This window comes from Topomyia yanbarensis, chromosome 2, assembly GCF_030247195.1.
Source record: "Topomyia yanbarensis strain Yona2022 chromosome 2, ASM3024719v1, whole genome shotgun sequence".
NCBI classification, from domain to species: domain Eukaryota; kingdom Metazoa; phylum Arthropoda; class Insecta; order Diptera; family Culicidae; genus Topomyia; species Topomyia yanbarensis.
The window spans coordinates 398223873-398242532 of record NC_080671.1 but is presented as its reverse complement, the minus strand read 5'-3'; the positions used below and the strand labels follow the sequence as shown (position 1 = coordinate 398242532).

Sequence of the window (18660 nt, the reverse complement as noted above, 5' to 3'; positions counted from 1 at the left end):
ATTAAATTAACCCTTTATAAGGCCCAGAGTTTGGGGCTAATAATGAATGTTATATTAATAGAAACACGATTCTCTCACTTAGTTTAGAATATATTTACATTTATTTTGCAATAAAAACTGTTTTGAAAATATACTGCTACCGTCCATTAGAAAACGTCGGTCTTTGTAATGTTTGATGTTTTTCCAACGAGATTGGTGCAAATATAAAGACATATCGAACTGGATCAGAAATTTAAAAATAACTTAAGGTGGGTTACTGGGTTTTACTTGATTAATAGTAAATAACCTCTGAATTCTGAGGATAAGTTGAAAAATGAGACCACAGATTACAGACGCTTATTTATTCATTTCATTTTTTCTTTGAAATTTTTACCACTCATAAACCAAATTTTCGGATTAAAAATAGTTGTGTTAGAAATTAGTATGCCATGAGAATTCAAAAAAAAATTATGATTATAGCTAAGATTTTGCTTTATAGCAGACTTGATCGCAGGAGGAGTTTTCCGAAAAATGTAAGAAAATTTTCATTAAACATTGTACACGTGGTCGAAATAGAAGCAAATATAGTTTATGCGCCGAACCAGTCTTTTTTTCTCATTTGCCAAGTGCCCCGTACTAAGCAGAGCTGTCTCTGTTGCTGTCGCCAGCATTGGCCTTTCGTACCCTCCAGGTGAGCCGTACAAACCGGACATAGTCCCTGTTGCTGTCGCTAACAAGTTGTTTTTACAAATTTGCATCGCCATCTTAGGGTCTAGAGTATTTTGTTCAAAATCGAGCTAATTGTATTGATCAAAAGAAAATCGTCGCATTCATTTATTTATTTATTTTCCAAGAAACTCTACCAATCTGACACTTTTTGTTGTATCTCAATAAAAAGTAATAAGAAGAGTTGCCAGACTCCTAACAAGTAGATTTCATACGATTGGAACTCTTCTCATTTCATATTCCTGCGTTTTGAACGAAACGAAAAGGGGGTAATATAGTTGCCACTGTCTTATAAACGGTTAAATTTAGAAAAAATGTGTTTTAGAAAAACATTAAATATTCTAGGATTCGTCACATCGAAGAATCTTCAACAATTTTCCGAATTTCTTGATTATCTGTTATAATATTCGCAGTTGATAGATTAAACTACTGTGAAAGATTTCTATTTCTGGGTGTTTGTTAGATGTGAGATACCAGATACATAATTCTACTGGTTTGCTTAGTCTTCCCCATATAAAAATTGCCAATAACAGAACCCTAAAACGACTTTACTTGAAATCCCAAAATGCAAACCTCAAAACTATTCGTTTTTTTGCGTCTATTCGGAATCGTAAGTAACATTTGTCGTATTCTACGTAAAACAATGTACGTGATATATCCGCTCAATGTTACAATATCGGATCGATAGTATTTCTAGAAATCGTGTAAAACATGTTAACGTACGATTTCGAATCGACATATGACGCAATCGATCGAGATCAGCTATGGCAGATAATGCACGAGTACGGTTTTTCGGACAAGCTAACACGATTAGTCAAAACGACGATATATCGGGTGATGTGCGTTGTTCGAGTATCAGGAACACTCTCGAGTCGTTTTGAATCTCAAAGAGGGTTACGGCAAGGTGATAATGTATCGTGCCTGCTGTTCAACGTTGCGTTACAGGGTGTAATAAAAAGAGCGGGGATAGACACGATCTTCAGGAAGTCCGTCCAGCTTCTTGGCTTCGCCGACAACATTGACATAATGGCACGGAACTTTGAGGCGCTTTCGGAAACGTACATCAGATTGAAAGCTGGAGCCAGCAGGATTGGACTTGCCATCAACGTTTCGAAGACAAAATACATGAGAGGAAGAGGTTCTGTGAACCTCCCATCCCGAGTTCGGATTGACGGTGACGAAATCGAGATGGTCGACGAATTCGTGTATTTGGGCTCACTGGTAACCGCCGACAATGATACCAGCAGAGAAATTCAGAGACGGATCTTGGCGGGAAATCGTGCCTACTTTGGACTCCGAAGAACGCTCCGGTCGAAAAAAAAAATTCGCCTCCGCGCGAAGTTGATTATCTACAAGACGCTAATTAGACCGATGATCCTCTACGGCCACGAGACCTGGACTATGCTCGTGGAGGACCAACGCGCCCTTGGAGTTTTCGAACGAAAGGTATTGCGTACCATCTATGGTGGCGTGCAGATGAAAGAGGGAACGTGGCGCAGGCGAATGAATCATGAGTTGCATCAGCTGCTGGAAGAACCATCCATCGCGCATACCGCAAAAATAGGACGGTGGGCTGGACACGTCGTAAGAATGTCGTACGACGACCCGGTGAAGATGGTTCGTGAAGGCGACCCTACAGGAACAAGAAGACGGGGCGCACAGCGAGCACGGTGGATCGACCAAATAGAGGACGACATATGGACCCTTCGAAGACTGCGAGGCTGGCGACAAGCAGCAATGGACCGAGTGGAGTGGAGACGGCTTCTGCATACAGCAAGAGACAACAAGGCTCTAGTCTGAACGGTAAGGTAAGTATGTTAACGTACAAGAGAAGCGCCGCAGCGCACTTTTCAGAATCTAAAAATAGCCCCACTTTCCTAATCAGAAAGAATATTATAAAGCTATTCAGTCTATCGTAATATAGGCAGCTGTAATAGTGAGTAAAACTGTATGAAAACAAAGCGCATGACAAAAGGAGAACAGACAGTCCTTAGGCTTTGGCAAAATTAAATGTGTGCGTTCTGGAAACATCTTCTGCATCTAGAATCGTTTTGCCCTTGACGGATGCGTGTAATATTATGCTAACATTAAACATCAGTCGAAAACAACGTGGTTAGTTCAAGCAGGAAACGTCCCCATAAAACTCAGAATACCCAGGTTCAAATCGCCTTTATCCATAAATAACAATCAGCGTGTCATATATTCATAATATCGATCAGCTAGCATGTATGTACAATTTGACCAAACTATATAAAAGCATTTGCTGCATGAAACTTTTTGCTTCCAAACGAAAAGCGCCTTAATGTATGCTATATTTTTCTATTCTATTCTATTTTTAGACCTGCACGCTAAATTTGTTGATACTATATAATAGGTAATACAAGCTATATTGGCCGTGTGAGAACCTAACAAAATTTGTTATAATTCTGATAGAAGCCTATCACAGGTTGTCAGATTTTTGATATATACTAGAAGAATTTCTGTTACGTTTTCTGCTATTTTACCAGCTAACGAGACCAGTTATAACACAACTTGTTATCATAACAAAGTAGTCTGTAATAATTTTGTTATTTTTTTCTAATCGGGTCATATCCACAAGACAACACGACGTGACCGGGAACTCACGGCGATATGACCGGGAACTCTAGTGCTATGAAACATCTCATTTTTTTTAGCATCTGAGCCGTACACCCAAAATAATGTATTAGATTCACGGTCCGCGCGTGATCATCCAAGAACACACGTGAATATGCGAAAGGTACACGGTTATAAACTAGAATTTATTAACGCGATGTTACATACACGTTAGCACACGCGACATACAAACGCACACGCGATCGAACACGTTAACGTACAAATGTTCGAGTCCTTCTCGATGACACACGCGATCGCCCGCACATACCTGAACCGTACAATGAATATCACATTCAGAATCATGGCCCGCTGCAATTGGCCTAAAGCAGTGTTTTAATGGGCGCCACTGCCTGTCTCGTCTGCAATTGTAGTGTGTGATTCTGACGGGGAGCCCTTCCGAGCACCTAGCTCTAGAGCTCCAGTAGGACAACTCTCGAAAAAAAATATTCAACTTGCTACATTAGCTAATCTTGCTAACTGATAGACTTGGTTTGGTAGCTGAATTAAATTATATCAATCAAACAAAATTTAGTAATTTGGTTGCTGCACTTGCATTGGCGTGCTAAGCTAAATCAAAGTTTCGATACCATTAAGAGCTCTCAGAATCAGAACCTCTGCTCTAACGGGACGACAATTGTTTGCAGTCGTTTCATGCGATCATAAGTAATGTTTGCTTTGTTGGACTTAACGTCTGCATGGCGGTCGCAACGGCTGTCATGTGCTGAAGAGCGGAACGCAAAACAATAAAACTCATGAAAATGTTGATAAAAGCCGTTTTTTATTAACTAAGGACATGTATTTTAAAGAATTTTAAAGCATTTAATTTTTTCATTCCCCGGCTGCGTTCCGGTAGTGGAATCAGGAATCAGAATATATTGGCTCAAATGGCACGTTCCCCGTACATAGTCGGGGATTTGTGCCTTGCCGTGTGTTTTCATCATTTCCTGAGCGGAAGGAAAGGACAAGGAGGTGTGGGGAAGTAGACTTGGAAGGGTGGGAAAAATAACAGCACAAAACAAAAAATAAACAACAGGTAAGTTAAACTCACAAGTAGTTCAACTTGCCTGCGAATAAGCCTAAAGCTCTTTACCACATTGGATAAGAAACGTTAGTATGTCTCTGAGTTTCAGTCGACCAAACATGGTTTCGTCTATATAAGGACGGCTGAAGACTCGTAATCGCAATTGCGCTAGCGCTTGGCAGTTGCATATCAGATGATATGAAGTTCCGTAGTCGGATTCACAAAGATCACATGAAAAAGACTCAGCGCGCTGAATAGTTGCCATGTGATAATTGAGTTTGCAGTGGCCGGTTAAAGCCCTGGTCAGCATGCCGCAGTGGAGCTTCGAAAAATGTAAGAGATTTTTCGAAACCACTGGGCATGGTTGTTCTAGAAACGCCTTTGTTTGGCGACACGTTTGTAGATTTCTCCAATAATTGCGCTGCTCGGACGAAGCCCAGGACCGTATTTTTTCCCTTATCCAATTTGTCGAAATTGGCAGCGCGGGCTCAGGACCAACGAAGTCAATCGCTGAACCTGCCCTGGCCAATTCGTCAGCCCATTCATTTCCAGTAATACCGCAATGTCCGGGCACCCAGACAAGGTAGATAGTGTTGACAATGCTTAGTTCTTCGATTTGGGTTCGGCACGCGATCACTAGCTTGGACCGGGATTTGTCTGAGCTAAGGGCCTTGATTGCAGCCTGACTATCGGAGCAGAAGTTTATAACTCTGCCGGACAAACTCAGTTGAAGGGCCGATTGCACCCCGCACATAATCGCAAAGATTTCTGCTTGGAATACAGTACAGTATCTACCTAGTGAGTGAGATTGTTCCAATCTCATTTCACGACAGTAGACACCAGCACCAGCACGTCCCTCCATCAGAGAACCGTCAGTGTAACAGACTACTTGCGTTTGTTATTGTCTTTCCATAAAGCCAGACAACCACTCCTCTCGAGAGGGAATCTTAACATGGAATGTCCTGTAAGGAAAACTACAAGTGAGTGTAATATCGCTGGGAGCAAGAATATCTTCACCCCATGTAACCATTTGTGACCACAATCGTGTATGACTGGTAGCAAGATCAACATGATTACTGTTCCAAAGCCCAGTAACCTGCAGTCTGTATGCACATGATAGTGCTTCTTGTTTTAAGTGTATCTGTAATGGTTTGATATTTAAAAGTGCCTCAAGAGCAGCAGTCGGAGTCGTGGTGAAAGCACCAGTCAACGCCATGAGCGCCATTCTTTGCAGATGGTTTAGCTTTGACTGGACCGTCACCACCTCTCCCCTCTGCCACCACAGAAGGCATCCGTATGACAGTATTGGACGTACAATTGTCGTGTAAATCCAATAGATGTATTTAGGTTTGAGACCCCAGGTCTTTCCAAAAGTTCGTCTGCACTGCCCGAAGGCCATGCACGCTTTCTTGACTCTGAACTCAATGTGAGCAGACCAATTCAGTTTGGAATCCAATATGACTCCAACGTATTTGACTTGATCTGCACACAGCAGCTCAGAATCAAAGAACTGCAAGGGACGAACCCCGGTTGTCATTCGCTTCTTCGTGAAAAGAACCATTGAAGTTTTGCTTGGGTTAACTGATAGTTTAACTTGTCGACACCACTGTTCGACAGCTCTTAATGCCTGTTGCATCAAGTCAAAGATTGTTCCGATGCAAAATCCAGTAATTAGTATTTGGTAATCGTCAGCAAACCCGTAGGTTGGAAATCCAAGCTCATTGAGTTTCTTCAACAAGCCGTCAGCTACTAAGTTCCATAACAAAGGTGACAGAACGCCGCCCTGAGGACAACCGCATATACTCAACTTCCGTATCTCAGCCTGTCGCAGTGACGAGCAAAGTATGCGGTTACTAAGCATTGCGTTTATCCAACCTGAGATACATGCAGGTATCCCATGACCGCGCGTCGCTTCCAGAATAGACTGGAAGGACACATTGTCAAAAGCACCCTCAATATCTAGGAATACACCCAAGCTAGATTGCTTGAGCGAGAAGGCTTTCTCAATGTTGTAAACAACATCGTGAAGCAGAGTGATCGTGGATTTCCCACACTGATATGCATGTTGCATTTTGTGCAGTGGATATTCAACTAAACTAACGTTCCTGATGTGATGATCGATTATCCGTTCCAAAGCTTTCAGAAGAAAAGAACTTAAGCTGATAGGCCTAAAACTCTTGGCTTCTTCATAGCTTGAACGCCCCCCTTTGGGAATAAATCTAACAGTTATTTCTCGCCATGCTTTCGGGATATACCCGGTAGCAAGACTGGAAAGCAAAATCTTTTTCAAGACATGTTTAAGAATATCAAATCCCTTTTGCAGTAGCACGGAAAGTATTCCATCTTTTCCGGGTGATTTGTATGGAGCAAAGCTGTCAACTGCCCACTTGACCGATTCAGTGGAAACCAATGTGCGTGCTAACGCCCACGAGTCCGAATCACCAGAATGAGATCTGTGAACATTGATCAACTCCGAATCGATACAACCTGGAAAGTGTGTGTCGAAGAGACAATTAAGAACATCTTTTTCGTCTGTCACATAAACACCATCTCTGGTTTTCAAGGAGTTCATCTGAAAATCATTCGATTTGGAGAGAATTTTATTTAATCTGCTAGCCTCGTTCAGACTAGAGACATTAGTGCATAGGCTTTGCCAGCCAGCCCGTTCTGCAGATCTAAGACACTTCTTATATGCACTACGAGCTGACCTGAAAGCCCTGGAGTCATCACGCTGACGCCGGTTCCAAGCTCTTCTCATAACTTTCTTCATTCTATCAAGCTCAGCCCTCCACCAAGGGGTTCCCCTAGTCGATTTAACAGTACGAAGTGGACAAGCTTCTTCGTAGGATGCTAATATGAATGAGTTTGTCGTATCCACGACGTCATCTAAGTCGTCTAATTGACTAATTGTTGGAAAATATCCATGAAATTTAGTCGCCAAGTTTTCCAAAAAGAGGTCCCAGTTTGTAGATTTAGGATTACGATATGTCACCACATTGAAGGTGACATCAAAATGCTCGAAAAATATATATTTATGATCGGATAGAGACGGTTCAGTTTCATTTGGAACCTGCCAATTTCCCAGTTCATGCAAAATTCTATCAGAGCAAAGTGTTATGTCTAACACCTCCTCCCTCCTAGACCTCGCAAAAGTTGGTCGGTTTCCCACATTCAGAATATGGAGATTTGTACTACTTATGTACTCCATCAGTTCAGAGCCTCTCAGATTGATGTCTGAGCTGCCCCAAATGATGTGATGAGCATTCGCATCACTGCCGATAATGAGCGGAAGCCCATTTCTGCTACAATATGATACAACGCTTTTGAAATCATCAGAAGGAGATGATTCGTTATGCGGTAGGTATGCTGAACAATATATATATATTTTTTGTCTACGTTTCCGACAGTCAATGTAACTGTGACAACACAGATATCGCGAGTTGTGAGCTCCGATATGAGACACGCGTCAATAGCCTTATTTGCAAGAATGCAAGCACGAGGCATTTCACGTTGGTTAGTCATGCCTGTCTTGTTGTAAGCAATGAAGGCAGTGTTAAGTAACTTTCCAAAATAGAAGTTTCCTTTATGGAAATACGGTTCTTGAACCAATGCTATGGAAGCTTTACCTTCCTGCATGAGTCGAGATAAATTCATAGTTGCTGTACGTTTATGTTGGAGATTGACTTGTGCTATTCTAACCATTGTTGATTAGAGAACTGTACATTTCATCTCCAACACAAATTGCACAACAACTAGAGGACACCAAGCGAGTTGGGATGTTAACGCATTTAGCGAGCCATATCAGGTTTAAATGGGACATGATCATTTGATTCCCACGATTTGCGAAGAAAATAATGGTCCACTGTGTCAGAGATTCGCATAACACAGTAAAGGCAAAACCCAAAATGCTCCGTGCGCGACTGGCATATTTTAGACCCTCCAGTCATTAAGTCCTCGGCACGGAACTACACCTTGACTTAGGGTCTCCTACTTTCAGTCGCCTCCTACGACATGGCAGCAGGACTCCAGTGGCTCAATTCTAGGCCGGATACCACACGGCCTCTGGGCAGGTTCATCTGTACACATCGAAATTTGATAATCGAGACTCAACAAAACTTCACCGAACTACCATCAGCCGAGAGTCTCTGCAAACCCCCAGCCAACAAAAATTCGGCAAAATTAAGTGGATCATCGGTGAAAAAAATCGGTGTGTAGAGTGAACGTTCCGCTGCGTAATGCAGCATACTGGGGAGTTCGCCTGACTCTTCCCAGGCTCCGTTCGCCATTGAGAATGTTTTAAACCCCCTCAACAATTTTACCCATAGCACGGGTCGCATGACACTATGGAATTGGGGTTCCCTGTTTGGTAGATTTTTACCACTGAAACAGGTAGTCCGTAGTGTAATTCTTAGCCGGTTGAAACAACCACTACCGACACTACACGGCTTATCTAGGCTGTTCGGTGAAAGAAGCTGACATTGAAGAACAGCTTCCATATTTAGATGGGCGAACAGCCGCAGAAGGAAGGAAGGAAGGAAGGATAACGGGAGGAGAGGGATTTGGGCTAAGCGCTTATTTAAAGGCGGCACTGGCTCGCCTTGTCAGGGCTGCTTTAGGGCATGTGGTATTTAGGCCTAGGACGTATAGGGTCCACTACCTCGTCCTACCACACCCGCAGTCAGCCCCCGCTGCTGGTTCGGGTCGCGAATCACAACTAGTTGCTATCGCGATTAAGCATTATCCACCACCTATGACCCGCCCGGTTGCTTGCAGCTCAGCTTCCCACGTAGCGTTCCTCCACCACCACGGGGCCCGGGTGGTGTTTCGATACCATTAAGAGCTCTCAGAATCAGAACCTCTGCTCTAACGGGACGACAATTGTTTGCAGTCGTTTCATGCGATCATAAGTAATGTTTGCTTTGTTGGACTTAACGTCTGCATGACGGTCGCAACGGCTGTCATGTGCTGAAGAGCGGAACGCAAAACAATAAAACTCATGAAAATGTTGATAAAAGCCGTTTTTTATTAACTAAGGACATGTATTTTAAAGAATTTTAAAACATTTAATTTTTTCATTCCCCGGCTGCGTTCCGGTAGTGAAGGAGGGGTGGAATTTGGGAAATACTACGTTATTTTCAAGGGGGTGGTTTGAATTTTATGACAAAATGATACGAAGGCGGAGGGAGGGGTCGAAAATCCCCCAAATAAAAGCTACGTCATATTGTGTAAGTCCCCTAAATACGGCTTTGGGACTATAGTTCATAACGTTCTAGCTTACTCCCCCTCCCCCATATGTCACAACATGTCATGATTTGTCGTACCACCTCCCCCTAAAAATGTCACGTCATTTATTAATGATCCCTTATTACAACAAAATATGTATTGCACCATTTTAAAATGAATTACTATGTACAACAACAATGTTGCCAAAAACGGAACGTGCCGAAACGGAACGCTGTTGTATTTATTGTATATGAAAGGTAAAAAGCCTTAATTATGTGGAGTTCGGATTTTCGAAATCCGTTTGAGGCTTAATTGATCAATTCTTTTCGTTCCACTTTATAATCTTAAAATATCATATTGACTTATATTTACGAGAAAGCTCCTTGTGCAGATATTCGAGTTCTACTTATTCGTTGTGCTATTGGACTAGACGTCATTAAATTTACGCCAGGTGCAATAATCATAATCATTGTTTAGCACCTTTTTAAAAATTTCATTAATAACAGTAATATGACGCGGCGACATAAATTATGTGTGATTTCAAACACAATTGCTATTTCCATAAATAGCACCATCTCATTAGGTCTTCCATCGTGTTTCCATAATGTTCACTTATCCTTCCTCTAGACGGTACACCATGTCATACGGTATAGACATTCTCACGTTCTCCTACCACCTACAGCGATAGCAGCACTCAAAGTAGGGCATGTACTAAGGTACTTGTCTTGCCTTCCACGTGGCACACCCTTCCACCATGGTTTGTCTTTATATATGCAAAATAGTCCACATAAGCAATTTGGTTCCCGTATGTTCTGATAAAAAGTGTGCATTTGCTTGATTAGCTGTCGGTACTCCAGATTGGGATATCTATATGTATAGTTGTAATTATGATTCGTTTACATATCATTGGCACAGTACAGGTATCACAATAAATCAGAAATAATACGCGTTCCTCGTGAGAAAGGATATTTCGGTTCGTTATTTATCGATTTAAGGATTTGACATTTGCGATAGTCGGTAGTGCTGGGTTAATTATTTTTTTGTTTTACTTCACAGATGAATTGGCAGCTTCTATAGCATATAAGAGCGGCAAAATCTTTATATTGATTTTTGTTTACCTTGCCTGGTAGTTGGCGTTGTATTGCTTTAGAAGAAACAAGTGATTATATGGGATCGATGAACTTCGTGTTGCGTGTTTATTTTTATTCGTTGATGATCGAAAGTTATCTAAAGTGACTAACTAGTGCAACCATTTATCAAAAAAAAAAAATGGAAAGATGAGGTGAGAGCTGAATCCAAATTTGCAGATTGAACTTTTTTCTTAAATTGGGCTATTTTTCCTTTGTATAGCATATAAACAATGAGCTCTGAAAAATGGTACAACCCCGATCTAGCCAAACATTACATACTCCCCAACACAAACACTAATTGCCTATAACTAGTTTTAACTGTACATCAATCGTCGCCTGAAACAGCCGGTGGTACATTTTCCATTCACCCCATATTTAAGCGTGTACATCGCAACTACCACCCACAAACACTGCTATCACTCGTGAAAATCTAAGTGTACCCGAGCAAGTCAAAATTTTCGCCCGCTCGCCAGCACAACAAAAGCTTTTTCGGAGCTCTTCGACGTTCGTGCCGACCTCGCTCGGTTCAGTAAGAATTTTCACTTTCGTGCGATAGCTTTAGTTAGTTCCCATCGTAAGCCGTTCGTGTAGGCCTGCAGGTCCGTCAGAAGCAGTTGCAGGCTGTGTTGGCAAATATTGATGAACAATATGATACTGCGCTGCTGTTTTCCTCATATGTGATACCTAGTCACCTAGTCGGTTTTGTTTCGCTCCACCGGTGTGCTGTATGTGTATACCAAAAAAGAAAAATATGTGTGGTTGAGTCTGAGCAAAAATTAGTCATATTGGTGTTTGAGTCATACGCTGCAGTCTATATCGACGATCAAGTTCAAGGATCAAGCTGACCGTCACGCTCCGTCGAATGTGTTCTGTTTAAATAACTGCTGTTCATCGTTCCAAATTCTGGGCTTTACTAACCCATTTCCTACGTAATTATCCATGGCTGACGGTAATTGCTAGTGCCACGTACGCCCAAAACGAATGGAAAAGCTAAAAGAAGATTTAAACATTTTCATCCTAGACGATAGCAATGTGCAACGAACGACCCCCGCTGCAGTCAACAACGGGTGGGTGCCTGGCGAAAGCGACGGATCCTTACTTCGCATCTCGTTTACACCCTCGCCAATTCATCATCGGGTAAAGCCATACCAAACGCCCGCAATAGTGGGAAGCGATGGATGCAACGATGGCAAATCGAAACGGCAGACTAGTCAAGTGAAAACTGTCAACGTATACTCCAATGATACCATACAGATGAACCCCCTTGCCACCATCGGGGATGACCCGATGGAAGATATGCGTATAGGAAATTGCTGCAGGGGACAAGACAATCCAAACATAGAGTCCTTGGTATCCGATGAGGACTGTTTTCCGCAGAATGAAATTCTAGGTATGTACCTAAGGCATAAAGTATAATTGTTTCGAGCAAGTCCTAGTATTTATATAATGTCTCGGATCTTTGCTTTCGCTCCCATTTCACTTGTCAACAACTCAGAATGAAAGAACAACAGATCTGATAAACTACCGAAACTGAGTCCGGTGTGTATAGTAGTAATTCATCGCACGCCTAAAGGTCTCATGTTTTCCTACATTTCATCATCCCGTTGACAATGGTTTGCCTATACTCCTGCTCTCCGCACAACAGTTTTATTTCACTGCCTCGTGAACAACGCCAGTATAACGCAGTGAAGAGTGCAGCGTATAAAAGCACGTGGTTATTAGAAATGGTTGGGTGCGGATTTTTTAAATCTGGAAATCGGACCCGAAACGAACCCGATCTGTTTCCGGTCGGGTTCAATTTTGTTGTTAAATTCACGATGTTCGGATTTTTTTTGCATCTTAAATTGGCGGGATTGGGTTCTCCAAACTAAAAAAATGCGGATTCAAGTCGTGTCCGATTTTTAGAGCTTTGACAATTTTATGTCAGGTTCAATTACGAATAGAATGAATTTTTCTTCTATTACCAATTTCAACTCAATCGATTTCGGAACCGATTGTTCTATATGGGGTTGTAATCCATACAGAAATAATTCAGAATTTCGAACCGATTTCTCAAAGGTTTCGGCTCTACTTTGTTTTTTTTTCCACCCATAAATAATATAAATTCATCATAATTTCTAGCACATATTTATTTTATTTACAATATAAGGGTGATCAGCACATATAAAGGCTATCAGCACCTGTTACTTATCATCTATGTACTTCAAATAACAATCAATATTTAACCTACTTAGTTTATATCCTTGTGAAAATATTTCCTTCTTTCAGAAATTTAATTAAACTGTTTACTTCCGATACCTGTCTGTCTCCTAAACTTTGAAAAGTAATTTTGTATTTGTTTCGTAAATGTTGATATTCTTGACAATTAGTTACCACATGTTTTACAGTTAACTGCTCATTGCATCCTTCACATATTCGGGGGTTTTCACGTTTGAAAATGTATTCATGGGTTAAAATTGTGTGTCCGATTCTCAGTCGTGTTAGAACCACCGATTCCCTTCTCGAACGGCGATGTGAAGACTTCCATTCTTTTATTGTGTCTTTCAGTTCCCTTAATTTATTATCAGTTGAGTTCCACCATTCTGCTTGCCAATTATTTGAAACCACCTTTTTAATCATTGAGATTTGGTCGTACGTCGTCGTTTGCGTAGTATACATTTGCTCATGGATTGCGCTTTTTGCTAGTTCATCCGCTACGTCATTGCCTGGTATTCCTCGATGGCTAGGGACCCATAGAAATATAAATTCCTTTCCATTTGCAGTTTTTGTATTATCTTGAATTTGCTGGATTAACAAGTTATCAGAAAATGGGTTCTCCAACGGGTACGCTTATGATCAAGATTTGTCTGCCGTACTCATTACGTACGAAGACGTTTTGGACGGTAGATGCTTCTGCGATATGTATCCTTGGTCGTGTGCTGCTCATCCAACATGGTTTTCCGATTTCGATCTATCTGTGTAAATTATGTAGTACGTGTTGTATCGGTCTAATCTTTCTAGGAAGCCTTTCTGGTATATTATGCTTGTTGTGGAATTTTTGGGTAGCTTTGCTAAGGAACAGTCAATTTTCAGAGGCTGATCAATCCATGGTGGTCTGAAATGATAAGAACATTTCATGGCGATCTCATACTCCATTTGATATTTCTCGAAACATTCGATGTTCCTATAAACGAACGATTTTGGAAGTTGTGATTGGTTTCGATATCTGGTCACGTCCACTTCAGATGCCGTGGTGTCAAATAATGGATGTAGTGGTATAGCCAGCTGCTTTAGGAGCGTAGCTCATCATTTGGATATCTCGTCGGTATTTTAGTGGCATCATTCCTGATTCAACCATTAGGCTATTTACTGGACTAGTTCTCAGCGCTCATGTTGCTAGTCGTATCCCATGATTGTGGACCGAATCTAATTTTTGAAGAGTTATTTTTTGTGCGGTGCAGTAAATAAACGACCCATAGTATATTTTTGATAACACGAGTACTTTATACAGTATTAGTAATGTTCGACTATCGGAACCCCAGTGGGTATTCGCCAGTGTTCTGATTAAATGCATGGTACCCAACGCTTTGTTTTTCAACGTTTTTATATGTTGGTTCCAATTTAATTTTTTGTCGAAAATAAGTCCAAGTAACTTACGAGTGATTACAACTTCGATCTTATGCCCATCCAATGTCAATATGGGGTCGACCGAGCCACTTGTCTTCGGACAGAAATGGAAATGTATTACCTACTACTACCTTAAACGTTGACGTAGGAAAATGTTTATAAAATGTAGCATATTGCCATATTGTATCCCATCACTGGATAAGATTTTAATAATGTTCGTCCGCCATGTCATGTCATAGGCTTTTTCTAGGTCGAAAAAATGGCAACAACACATTCTTTATTGGAGAAAGTATTTTGGATAATCGACTCAAGTGATGATAGATTATCCATGGTTTTTTCTGTATTTTCGAAATCCTGATTGACTAGCATATTATTAGTTTACAAATACCACGAGAGTCTTTTATTTACTAAGCCGTGTGGTATCCGGCGGGCTGAAATCTTTTTGCACTATTTCAGCCAAGAATAGAACCTCTGGGAACTGCTAAAAGGCGACTTACAACATGCTAGGAGTTCCTAGGTCGAGGTATTGCTCCGTACCGAAGACTTAACCTGGACGGACCTTAAGGTTTTCGATATTACCCTCTTTCCATTCTGTATTTAGTGAATCACTGACATATACTCACCTTTTCTGATTCGCCATTCTCGATTGTGTACCAACGTTTTAAGTTTCTTCTGGCGGTTGTATATTAGCCGTAAAGGACGAAATCTAATTCTACACTAAGTAACAGAATACATTAATATACCGGCATTCCCACGCCAATGTTTAACTTCCAAAACTTTGGTTTAAAAACCGTTTTTAAAAAAAGGAAACTTTCATGCAGGAAATTTATTGAATTGGCGTAAGACGGAGCTGTCGAATTGCACAAAAAGTTTTTTATGTTGCAAGCGATCTGTAGATGTGTTAAATTAGGTTTTTTTTATTAAATCTGGAACCGTCTACCGACAAATCTACATTTACGAATAACTCTAAAAGTGACTTCTTGGGGTCTCATAAAGACCTGACACTAGCTTTATGATACTTTTGCTTTCCTAAGCAGTGATAAAAATCTCAACATTCTAGAACTTCACTTTGTCAGAAAATGTAGGGCCATCGGAAGCTAAAACTTCGTAAAATCGCACTCTTGGTCCTTTTTTCAAAATCATCCAGCGCAGTACTCTACGTCACTCGTTCGGATTTGCACCGCTCATATGGTAGTCGGTATTTGCTAGTATTGCTTTTCTCCCATCCATTCTTCTTCTGGATCACCGAGGGATCCCCTGTCGTAGAGTTTATTATATTTGTTACGCATAATAAACATGTCGTTTGCAATTGGTATTTAACTTAATTATGGGAACGTGTCTGATAGGAAGAGTGGAGATACCAACTTGTCATTAATATTTCGCAGTGAATTTTTTCACATTCATTTGTGATATCTTTTATACATTTGTACGCTTTCTTTGTACTGCAAACTTTGAAAATGATTATTGAAGTGTTAATAAGAATCATATTGTCTATAGATGAATAGACCTCATATTCCACGCGGCTTTATCCTTTCATTACGCCCCACAGAAGAATAATTTTTAAAAGGCCTATTTGAATGGATTCATATTTCTACTGGAGGTCGAAATGAAAAGACAAAGCGCGTGGGTACTTAGCTAAATCACAATATCTACCAAGATATATCCTGTTTCATCTCCCTACCTACTAACACCAATCCTATCCTGTGACACTTGTGGATGATGCAGAGAATTTCTCGGTCATAATAGTCACAAGTGTTGAACTAACATTCCTTCCCATCCCAAAATTGACCTGCATGGGCATATTGATCATACTATAATCTTAGTCTCTTTAGGTTGAAATACTCCCAAGTATCATACAATTGGTTCAACATAAAATTTCAACAGGCTTTGATTAATCACGGGAAACTCACGGGCGGTCAACTAAGCTAAGCTAAGCTACCACGAGAGTCTTTTATTTACCATTTTTTCCATCAGTTTACAAGGGCAGCAGGTTGGGGAGATTGGGCGATAATTTAATGGTTCAAAGAGGTTCTTATTTTGTTTCTGTATCGGTACAATAATGGATTCATTCCATTGCTCAGGAAAAACTCGGTTTGTCCAAATTCCGTTGAATATTTCCAAGAGGTAATACAATGCATCCATCGGAAGGTTTTTGAGCATATGGTGTACGTCATCTGGGCCTGTTGATGATCCTTTGCAGATAGCGAGAGCTGTCTGAAGTTCTATCAGACGAAACGGCGCATTCAGGTCACAGGTCTTTTTTAAACTGAATAGGTTCAGTTTCCGCAATTTTTTTGAAAGTAGTGAACTGTTGTGTGTAATTAGCTGTGCTGGACACTGATGCAAAACATCTTCCTAGATGTTCGGCTATCCGCTTTGATGATGAAGTTAACAATCCGTCTATTTTAAGTGAAGTGATAAATTGTGATTTGGTTCTACCAGATAGTTTCTTTACTTTAGTCCAAACTTCCTACGTTGAGGTATTCAATGCGACTTTTCCCACGATTCGTGTTGCTGCTTACGGATCGTTCTCCTAGCTTTTGCCTTAGCCATTTTGTACACCATTTCTGTTTCTTTCGACATTTGTCGAATATACCTGCGCAATGCTTTTTTCCTCTCTTTATTGCACTCTTCGATCTCAGAGTTCCACCAAGGATGTTTAAACTTTTTCAGTTTGATAGATGTTTTAGGAATTGTCTCGGATGCAGCAGTGACCAATGAATAAGAAAAGGCTTCGACTTGTTCCAAGATGTCTGTAGGTCTGTTATCATTGATTTTATTTGTCAATAGATTTTGGAAGCTTAGCCAGTCTGCCGAGGTAGTTATCCATCGTGGGCGCCTCTCTACGTTTAAGGATTGATGAAATGGTTTCAAAATGATAGGGAAGTGGTCACTGGAGCAAAGATCGTCGTGTACTTTCCAGTCGAACTGTGCTTGTAGTGATGGAGAACCGAAAGTCAAATCAATCGCAGAATAGGAGTTAAATGTCTGACTGTAGTGAGTCATTGAGCCGTCATTGTATGTATTCAGACCTTGTTCGAATAATAATCCATCGATCATTCTCCCGTGCATTATCACTACTGCAACCCCAACTCGAGTTGTGAGCATTACTGTCTGTAGTTATTATGAAAGGAGGTGGCAACTGACAGAGAAGTTATTGTCGGTCTGTTTTGGCAACTGTTTCACCAGGAGGGAGATACAGGTTGCACATGGCGAATTTCAAAGGATAGTTTATTTCTACCGCTACTGATTGTAAATTTGTGCGTAATTCAAGCTCTTTAGCGTGGAAATTCTCATGAACACATATCGCTACTCTCCCAGAAGCACGTAGGTGAAAGTTATCTAATTTATGAAATATTCTAAAATTCTCCAAAGTTGGCATTTTTGAATGCACAAAATGTGTCCCTAGGATGCATATCAAAAATGGATTAAAATCACTTATTAATATCTTCAACTCATTGAAATGGTGGTAAAATCCATTGCAGTTCCATTGTATAATGCAAGTATCCATTTAAATAAAATAAGTTTACAAAAAGGGATCCAAGAGCATCCTATCTAATCTATCTCACTCATATTTCATCTTTTTCCTCTACAAATATTGATGTTTTATGGTTTCAGGCATAAAACTAAAATCTTCGTTTTCTTGTGTTTGTTTTCCTTCTAAATTATCCTTGCTTACTTGCTTCATTGTATTTGTTGTTATTGTCTTCTTCATACCTGTGTAATCTGTTTGCTGGTTTTTCTTTTGCAAGACGTCCCCTGTCGTTGTTGAGTTTGGTCCATTGAGCTCGTTGAAGCGATGCTGATTTTCATGTTCCAGCAGCTTCATACAGTCGTTCTACTTTTCGCGTCCATTATGCTCTCTACAGCGTTCGTTCTGGTCTCCGGATTCATTCAGCTAATTCTTCATTCAGTTTGGTCTCTCGTGTAAGTTAGTGCTTTGATGTGCTCCTGTTGGGTCTGCCTCTCTTTGTTGTATTAATGTCTGCTGTTGCTTAGTTATTTGGTGTGTATTTGGGGTGGTAGGTTGCTGCGTGCTTATTGCTTCTCTGGGGGCTTCTCTATCCGCTGTGCTGTTCCTTGTACGTGCTACCTCTTGCGTTACAGCCGCAAAGCTTGTGCTCGGAAGTGTTCTGTTGAAGACCGGAGATGGTATTTGCGCTCTTCTATTTCGTTTTGCCTCTCTCATTGTGATCTTCCTCAAAGGCCCGAATGCGCTGGATCTCCGTTTCGTCGATATAGATCGGGCACTGTCGCACGCGGCATGGGTAAAAACCTACGTCGATTGATGTTGGTAGATGGCTCAAATTAAAGGTTAGGATGAATGTCCTCGAAATCGCC

At 40.9% G+C, this 18660-nt stretch overlaps 1 protein-coding gene across 4 annotated transcripts in view; it reads left to right on the top strand.

Moving 5' to 3' along the window:
• LOC131684871 (phosphatidylinositol 4-kinase type 2-alpha) overlaps positions 1-18660 on the top strand; it is a 46861-nt gene that overhangs the window by 9499 nt on the left and 18702 nt on the right. Inside the window, exons 1-2 of one of the 4 annotated variants that reach the window (XM_058968109.1) lie at positions 11248-11662; positions 11735-12103. The exons of 1 other annotated variant lie outside the window; for it this stretch is intronic. In XM_058968109.1, the coding sequence (XP_058824092.1) occupies positions 11653-11662; positions 11735-12103 (379 nt within the window). In that variant the 5' untranslated portion in view covers positions 11248-11652. Of the gene's footprint in view, positions 1-11247; positions 12104-18660 lie in introns of those variants that run through there. 2 more of the 4 variants (XM_058968110.1, XM_058968108.1) reach the window with 2 other exon arrangements.